The sequence below is a fragment of the Medicago truncatula genome, chromosome 3 (genome assembly GCF_003473485.1).
Source record: "Medicago truncatula cultivar Jemalong A17 chromosome 3, MtrunA17r5.0-ANR, whole genome shotgun sequence".
In the NCBI taxonomy this organism is placed as follows: domain Eukaryota; kingdom Viridiplantae; phylum Streptophyta; class Magnoliopsida; order Fabales; family Fabaceae; genus Medicago; species Medicago truncatula.
Window position 1 is genome coordinate 20585220 of NC_053044.1, and position 10021 is coordinate 20595240.

General features: G+C 29.9%; 1 protein-coding gene across 1 annotated transcript; it reads right to left on the reverse strand.

Annotated features, from left to right (window-relative positions):
* Positions 1–2827: 2827 nt before the first annotated feature.
* Positions 2828–6226, reverse strand: LOC11415639 (glycerol-3-phosphate acyltransferase 1). The gene is made up of 2 exons (XM_039831196.1): positions 5303–6226; positions 2828–3806 (listed from the first exon to the last, which is right to left on the reverse strand). The coding sequence occupies exons 1-2, from the start codon at positions 6014–6016 to the stop codon at positions 2931–2933; spliced, it is 1590 nt and encodes a 529-aa protein (XP_039687130.1). The 5' UTR covers positions 6017–6226; the 3' UTR covers positions 2828–2930.
* Between the last annotated feature and the right edge of the window lie 3795 nt (positions 6227–10021).

Below are 10021 nucleotides of genomic sequence, written 5' to 3' on the forward strand. Positions count from 1 at the left end.
TAATTTTATACATTCTTTTTAAATGTATATATACATAAACTATCTACTACCCTCTTAGAGTCAAGCTCAAAAATTACATTATTAAAATTCTGCTCTTTTGCCCATCTGATAGCATATAAAAGGCCAATAGCTTCTCCCTTGATCACATCTAATTAGAGCAGCGATGACCAACTGGTTATGGCTTTCACTAACCTCCCGCGATCATCCCTGATGCATATCCCTATACCAACCTGGTTGCTTTCTTTGAAGAAAGCAGCATCTACATTGCATCTGAACTGGCCTTCATCTTACTTTCTCCATACTGTGTTGTCAATACGTTGTTGCTGTACACCCGCTCTATTACGGCTATCTTGCGCGTTTTGCCAACCTGTTAGAAGATTAAGACCTCTGACACGAACTGCTGCAGTGGTCATGACTTCATTCCTCAAGATATAATCATTTATCTGTTTCCAAATAGACCACATAACGCAAGCCCAAATGATTCGTTGACTTGATTCTAGCACTTGCAGTATTTCAAACATGGTGACCCCAAAGCTGAGATTTAATTGAGCCTTTTGTTGAATTTTGCTCCACATCCCTAATTGCTGCCAACACTGCACACTCTTTGTGCAATAAAAAAATAGGTTCAACCTCATTCTCGCATAAAGCACAAGTTTTTGTACAATTTACCCCTCTGTCTTGAAGTCGGACCCTTGTAGGAAGAGCATTTCTGCACAATCTCCATAGAAAAGTTTTCACCTTAGTAGGCACGTTAAGATTCCCAAGGAGTGCCCAATTTCCATCACATCGGTGATTACTTAAGTCCACATGTTGACTGAGACTGATACGATATCCACTTCTAACGGAATATATATCATTTGTCTCTGCCTTCCGTACTCTTCTATCGTGCTGATTAGGTTCAAAAATAGGAGTATTCAGGATGCGATTAGTATCTTCGTTGCTAACAAGGTTCCTCAATAAACCAACATTCCAGAACCGAGTATGAGAGATGAATAAATCTGAGACAGTAAGCTCTTTGAATTCTTCTGGCAGACTTTCTGACTTCTGTAAAACACCATCATCCACTAGCCATCGCTGGTCCCAAACACATATATGTGAAGAGTAGTTGTGAGTTTATTCTGTGATTGATGTTTTGAAAACTTTATTATTTTGATGAGTTGTTTGATTGGCTTTGCATGTCTAGTATTTACCTTTTGGTATTTTGTACCCTCGTTCTTATTGGTGACAAGGGTGAACGAAATCATTCATTTTGGGTTTAATAATTTAAACTTAAAAAAAAAAAAAAATTCAAATTTTAAAAACGTGTTGTGAGTGTGAATGTGTTAGTAATGTCTTATGCCTACCGTGTTATTGTTAGATTTTAAGAGTGAGTTTGATCGGCTAATAAATAAAGGATATGATTAAATAATTTCAGTTATACAATGTTTAATTCATCAAATTGTTTCTTGAATAGGACAAACTGAGGGTAAAGGACAAAACAAAAACATAAACTTTTTTGTCTCTCACAAAAACCCGACAAACAAGTTATCTAAAATACAAAAATAGTTTTTTGTCCACCAAAAATCATACAAGAACAAAACTTATTCAAAACCATAAATATTTGTCATGTGTTGTTCTGTTTTGTGTTGTGATGTTCTAAGTTGCACTGTTATATTCGATACATACTGTTTAGCAAATCAAACGCGCTCTAAAAATCAAGTATTTTCACAAGAGGAATTTACTATATTATTTAGTAAATATCTTTGCAAAGTAGTATTTTGCAATGTAGGATGTCACAACATTACAATGAGTGGTCAACCCTCTAAGACCGATAGCTTGAACCACCACCCCTCCTTTAACTAACATACTAGTATTTTGTGGTGGTGAGTCTCTTATTGAATACGTTTGGCGTATACTTGTGGTAGCTCAAACGTCATAACATTTTAATGATAGTATGATTTACATAATTGAGTAATAACACTATGATATTGACAATGCATCGAATTGAACTTTCAAATTCGATACCATTACCCAAAATAAAATGTAATATAAACATCAATGGGTATACATTCATCCAACAATATTTGGATTCTTTTCTACAACATTCTTTACACTAATTATTATTTTATTTTTTTGCCAAAATTTCCACATTTGGTTGTTTAAACAATGTCTCAAGAGTACTTGTTAGCATTTTTTTTCCTAACCAAAGAAGATAAATTACCTATTGCAATATAAACTCTAATATTTCATAATTGAGTGTGATACAAGCATGTATGAAATAATCATTTTGATGTTGAAATATAATTTTATACATTCTTTTTTGGGTTAAATATGTTTTTGGTCCCTATAAATATATCAAATTTTCGTTTTAGGCCCTCTAAAATTTTCCTTCAACTTTAAGTCCCTCAAAATTTTCCATCTTCACTTTTGGTCCCTCTTTTAAAGTAAACTCATATGTAGAATTTATATTTTTAAACAAAATTTTGCAGACAAATTTATAAGAGCCTCTCCCAAAAAAAAATTAGAATTGTTTAACAAAACATGAATTTAATATGAATTTTTATATTTTTTATGGTTAAAAATTCATAATTAATTTATGTTTTGTTAAAAAATTCTAATTTTTTTGATGAATTTTTGTTACAATATTCTACACATTTATGCACATTTCATTAAAAAAAATACAAAAATTAACTTAAAAATAGGGACCAAAAGTAGTGATTGAAAATTTTATAGGGACTAAAAGTTGAAGGAATATTTTAGAGGGACTAAAACGAAAAGTTGGTATATTTATAGGGACCAAAAACATATTTAACCCTTCTTGTTTACATGTATATACATAGCCACACTCTTCACCTAAAAAAAAACAACAGTCACACTCATTTTCTTTCATTCATTTAGTGGAAAAGAGTTACATATCTTCTTTGAATGTGAAACTTCAAACACCATAATTTTCACTTCTTTTTTTGAACAACACCTTCATTCCCAGCTAACATCATATATTTATCCCTCCTTGTAATATTTGTACACTCAAACCCTAAAGCATCACCCAACTCTCTTTGTATATAATTAGCCACTTCAAAAGGAGATTTTCCACCAGCACAAGTGAGTTCTTTTGGTACCTTTTCAAGTACTTCAATATTATAACTAGGCCATGGATTCATCAAAAATAGAAAAGAGTCCAAACATTTTAATCCACTAGCTGTTGTACCATAAAACATACTCACATTAACATTCATAGCCACTGGAACAATCTCATCAGCAAGTTCAGCAAAAAGTGAACTAAACCTTAATAAATAAGGTTCCCTACAAGTTGTTCCTTCAGGACAAACAACTAAATCACCTTCACTTAACAACCTTTGCATTGTTTCCCTATCTTGTTCTCTATCCCTTGTTAAACTCATCGTCTTAATCGGAGACATGATCTCCGACACTTTGCTTAAGCTATAAGTTACCGTTGTTAAAGGTTTTCTCAAACTCATGCTAAGAAAAACAGGATCTAATAATGTCCTATGTGTACAAACATAGAGTACACCTTTGTTTGTTATTGAAATTTTTTTAGGGTTTGTAATACTATAGCCTTTGATATTTATAGTTATACCACTATATGCTACTAATGCAAGTCCCCATTTGTAATAAACTATTGTGCCAAGAAATAATCTATAAATTGATAATGGAATTGAAAATGGAAGCCACATGAACATGTAGAGAGTTGATGAAGGTGTAGGGAAAAATGCTAGTCTTCCATCATGAAATATTAATGGCTTTGGATACTTTTCCTTTGGCATGATTGAACTTGGACATATTTCATTGCTCACCACATAAGCTTCCTATCATTATCATATATTTATGGAGTTAGATGGGAATTAAGATGGAATATTAATAAGGAAAATGAAATTAAAGGTGTACACTTGTGATTGTAAGAATGTGGTTAGTTAGATAAGGATGTTATAATGTGTACCAATTATAATCATATGCCAAAAATAAATGAAAACGTACAGCTGTGGGTTACACCACATTTTACTTTTTTTGTTGTTGGTGATCGGGATTTAAACCACAGACCTTGTATATATTATGCATTGTCTCTACCAACTGAGCTAAATTTATGAAAACTCATACCCCACATTTAATCCTTTGTACATATATTTTGACAAATTCCCTATTTTGCTTGGATCACTTTTCATAAAAAATAATTCTAGTTTTTCAAATTTCTCTTCAAAACAACTGAATTTGAAAATAAATAATGAGTTTTCAAAGATTTCAAGAACAACCGGTATTAAGGAGAGTTTAATGGACATGCATCATCAATGTAATTTTTATACTAATATCCAATGAAAGATAACAATATTTTATGTCCTATTATTAAATTCTAACTACCCATACATGAATGAGGAGATATGACAAAATAGTGGATTTTGATTTTCATGAAGGAAAATAGTGGATTTTGATTAAGGGAAATACTAACCGGTGCTTCGGGTATTGGTTAAGGATATTAAAAAGGAAATTATAAAGCAGTTAATGTATTGAAATTGTGTAATTAATTTATAATAAAGTCAAAAATAATTCCTTTTATGGTAATAATTCCCTTTTATGGTATGCTTAACCGATGCCTTAGCAAGACCCTTTGATTAAATATCAATGTCAAACTGTTTTACATCAACGATGCATATCCAATGAAGAAAACACAAGTACCATTTATACAGAACATATTTATATTCTAATAATTCAAATTCAAGTTTGTCGGTACACAAGGCTAATTTCGATTTTTTTTTTTTTTTTTTTTTTACGAATAAAAATCCGTTTGGCTTGTAGGGGCAAGAGGATCAGATGTAGGGATGAAATGTTTTAAAAGAATAGTAAAAAAATATCAAACTTATGTTTATGTTCCATGAGTCATCAAAGATATGCAAATGAACATTTTCTGGTTCAAATCAAATGTTTATAGGTATCTATCAAAACATTATGTTTTATGATAATTTATCATTCCATTCCTTTCATTTTAAGAACTTACACTCTCCGGTCATTAATATAAGCAAAAAATTACATTTTAGGTTCATTCATTTAATGATGTATGTGGTCTATAATAAAGACCGTGTGTATCATTAAATGAATGAATCTAAAATGTGAATTTTTACTTATAATAGTGACCGGAGGGTATACTTACCTAAAGAATGTATACAATTAATCCTAACTTCCTTTCATTTTCCTCTATCCAAAGACACCATTAAAAAATTTATGGTTAACTATTCTACCAAAAAAAAAAAATTAAAGTTAATTAATACCAAGAACATAATATAGCAAAAAGAGTAACTAACTTCACATATACCTTACAATGAGAGATAAAATGATGATCATTGACACATGAGCTTCCAATTCCTAAATCAGGTCTTCTATATCCAAAATAATCCATGAGAGCATTATCCTTATCAACCAAACCATGCTTAGAAATCAAACCAGTGAAGTAACATCCAACAGTGTGTAACTCTGTAGCTACAACATCATCACCATTCAAATATTCCTTAAGAAACCCTTCCACCATAACTCTAGGCACACAAGTGAAGAAAACTCTACATCCTACTGAAGCCAAAACCTCATAAGCCTTAAGGTTAAGATTCTCCATGTAAAACTTTGGTAAAACTACCCTTGCAATCATTTCCATGTCTTTGATTTTAAGTCCACAAAAAGTGATGAAGATCATGACTTTAAGCTTATGTTCATAGCTCAAAAAGCATAACATAGGACATGAACAAAGTAATAGAAAAGCTCTTAAAATGCTACCACCTTCAAAGGCAACTAGCATGAAATAAGGAAAGAATGAATGGTTCCTTAATAGGACATCATGAATGTCACAAACAAGTGTTTGTGAATCTCTCCCCTTTAAATCACAATTCAAAATACTCGGAAAAGTTGAAGGTTGATGAAGTTGTTTAGATGAAAGATCAATAAAATTAAAGCTGTGACTATGCAATTTCTTTGCAGCTTCATAACATGATTTAACAATCACATGGTAAAGTCTTAGAAGTACTAATAGAAAAACCATTCTATTTAAGTTTCTCTCACTATTTACTGTTTATGATAATTGGGATTGAGATATTGATGTTTCTTATAATTTTGTGATGAAAAGGAAGATTAGAGAATATTTATAGTCATTAAACTGGTATCTAGCTGAACTGGAAGAGAAGGTAGTGACTATGACATATATACACACTACTTGCATTAATTAACACTACCTTTTTAAATTGGTTTTTCAAGGCAACTCACTCATGAAAATTTAGAAATGATTAAAAGTAAAGGATCACTTTGGTGAAAAGTATAGCGGATATCTTATATGCAAACTTATTTATGATAAATAAGTTTATAACGAATAACTTATAACCCAACTTATAGCTTCAATTACTAAATTAATTGATTAAATTTGTAGTATTTGATAAAAACTTGTGGTTGGTTGAACTAGTTTAGTGTTGAATGTGAAGTCCCGATACTTTAAAACGGATGACGTATCGTATCCTCTGCGTATCCTGCACTGATACCTGCCCGATACTTTCCGATACGTATCGGGAGAATATCCAAATATTAAATTTTATTTTTTAAGAAAATAATTTTCTGATACGTCCCGATACGCACGGATACTTGTGTTTTTTATATTATTTTGATTTCTGTACTTTTTTTTTGGTAAAAAATAAGAATAAAAACATTATATTACTATAATATATATACATTTCCTTTATCTTTCTTTGGTGCCAGTAAGACCCACACCATACCACAAAAACAATTTCATCTTCCACTTTTTAAAAAATTAGGGTTTCAACTTTTTCTTCCAAAATGGTCGCCTTCCACTTTGGATATAGTGCTTCTTTTTTGGATGGATATAGTATATCATTAACAATGTTCCATTTGGATATATTATCGCATTGATATAACACTGATGGTGCTCTATTTGGTATATTTGTGTATGTGATTGACAAATTACCACTCTTAATCGTCAATATTATTTATATTTATATTTTGGTATATTTGCATATATGAAAAAAAGGTTATAATTATATTTTACATTTAATTATATAATTTTTTTTATTAACGCATATTAGCTGTATCGTATCTTGATTTTTGAAATTTTTCCGTATCAACGTATCGATGCAATATCATATCTGTATCGTATCTTGTATCCAGACTTCACATTGATTTAATGCATGTAGAATGAAAATTAAAATTAAGCCGATATGCAATTTATCATCATGTCAATTATGAATAATTGTCTATTCTACCCATATCCTATCCTAATATTTTTTTATATATTTATCATATCTCAACAAATAAACATACATTTGTATTATGAGTCGATTGATCACAAATTGATGACAATATAAGCTTATAACAACGTTGTGCAGAGATAATACTTGGCCCACATATTTATATAGGATGAGCCTCATAAAAACTAACCAGAATAAATCAGGTCATTGTGACCATACTTGCATGGAAAATAATAGTTTAAAAGCACAACAACTAAACAAATCAATGCAGAGCACCATCAAGTTGATTTAGCACTTTCATATATTCTAGATGACGTATCTTTCAGACTAACATTTTTCTAATAGGAAAATAATTATAAATTCAGTTGATTTTTAATTTTTTTTTGCAATAAAATTGTGAAATGATAGATATTTCATACTACCTTGGATTTTCCGTTTTTAATAGAATTCAGCAGCAATATTTGACATTAGAAACAAAATGAATAAAAATTATGATTTGTCTTGAGTCTCCGCATAAAAAAAACCACTTGAATGATGTTAGGGACATACACTCTTACACGCTCTTTCAACACATTCTCATCTTTTGGGCAACATCACCCTTTTCTTCCAATCCATAACTTTAGGCTGAGAGAAAAAAACCACTTTAGAGAGAAAACCCTTTTTCCTTTAAAGTTTGTGGCTGCTATGTCTCGACTTCCTTGCCGTGGTCGACGGTTAAAATCGCTGAATCTTTTGGTCATCGTTTCAGCTGCAAGTTTCGTTTCTTATGTATCTCGACTCGACGACGGATCTGGATTTTCAAATTTTAGAAAATGATTTTGTTGTTGTTTTGGTAATGGAAGAGTAGAGTTCAATTCTATTTCTTTTTTACCGTCTCAACACTATTTTGGGTTTCTTTTTTTCTTCAAATTTTTTCACTTAGGGCCCATTTGGTTCGAAAGTTTTGGAGGGGAGGGGTGGGGAGGGAAGGGGAGATTTTTGATTTGAAGTGTTTGGTTCAAATTTTAGAAGGGGAGGAGAGGGGAGAAAATCTCTTTAAAATTTTATTGCATTGCCATAATTATCCTTAAATTAATTTCAAATCTCAATATTAACCTTGTAATAACTTTTATTATTATTAGATTATATTATCTTTGTAACAATCTTATTATTATTAGGTTATCTTATTCTTGTAACAATTTTTATTATTATTTTGTTATATTTTTCTTGTAACAACTTTTATTATTATATTATCTATCACTCTTGTTTGGTACATCTACAAACCACTCCTACTACTACTTTGTTGTTGTCAACGGCCTTATTACTATCAACGGCCTGATAGTAAAAAAAATGTGTACTTGTGATAATTTGTGAAAGCAAGAGAGTGAAAGGATTTAGAAAACATGAAGAGACGGAGTTACAAGTCCAAATCATTATCATAACCAGCGACCAGATGGGTACGTCTTTTCGCTCATTTAACTGTGCTAATGTCTGAAAATTATGAACGGTAAAATTTTTGATTAAAAGTAAAAGCATAAATGCTTTTTGCCTTCAAATTATAACAAATCAAACTAACCATGATTATCTATTTCAATGACACAACAATATAACAAAAATATATAATCTAAATTGTATAAGGGTACAATTGAAATAATGAAAAAGTAAGTATAAATATATTGATCTAGTTTTTTTTCTTCACTTTTTAAAGGATAAAGAAAAAAAAACTGGTCATATATATTGACTCATATCGTGTTTGTTTCACTTTTATTTTAATATTTAAATTTATTCTTGTCTATTTGATATATGCGTTATTTGTATCGAGAGTTAAGGGTAATTTTGAAAAGAGATAAAGCTAACCCAAAAGAGGTAAATTTTAGTAAATGAACCTTTCATAATGTTCTAAACTTGTCTCAAAAAAATCGTTCAAAAATTTAAAAGTTTAAGGATAATTAAACAAAGTTTGTTGTCACAGGGACTAAAATTAGAAGTAATTCTTTTTTGTAGGGACTAAAAAACCTATTAAAATTAAGTAAGGATTAAACTTGAAAGGTCCCTATTTTATAAGGACCAAAAACATATTTAACCTTTTTTTTTTTATATATAGTATAGATAATAATAGGGTTAAATATGTTTTTGGTCCCTATAAATATACAAACTTTTCATTTTAGTTTCTCTAAAATTTTCCTTCAACTTTTGGTCCCTATAAAATTTTCAATCACTACTTTTGGTCCCTATTTTTAAGTTAATTTTTGTATTTTTTTTTTAATAAAATTGTGCAGAAATGTGTAGAATAATGTAAAAATTTCTCCCAAAAAATTCAGATTTTTTTAACAAAACATAAATTAAATATAATTTTTTAACCGTAAAAAATGTAAAAATTCATATTTAATTCATGTTTTGTTAAATAATTCTAATTTTTGGGAGAGATTCTTATAATATTATAAATTTTTCTTCAAATTTTCATTTAAAAGTATGAATTCTACATATAAGTTTACTTTAAAAGAGGGACCGAAAGTGAAGATAAAAAACTTTAAGAGGACTAAAAGTTGAAGAAATTTTTAGAGGGACAAAAACAAAAAGTTTACATATTTATAGGGACCAAAAGTATTTTTAAACCATAATAATAAAACTATAATAAACTGGTTATGTGTTAGTGAGTCAATATATAAAAAGGAATGGATGGCATGTTTAATTATTATTAGAGTGTGTTAAACAGTGTGACCCTAACATTACTCAAACCACTTTTTTGGCCGCTATCTCATGTATTCCCATTCAATTCATTGATTAACAAAATATATTCATACTTTATACATTAC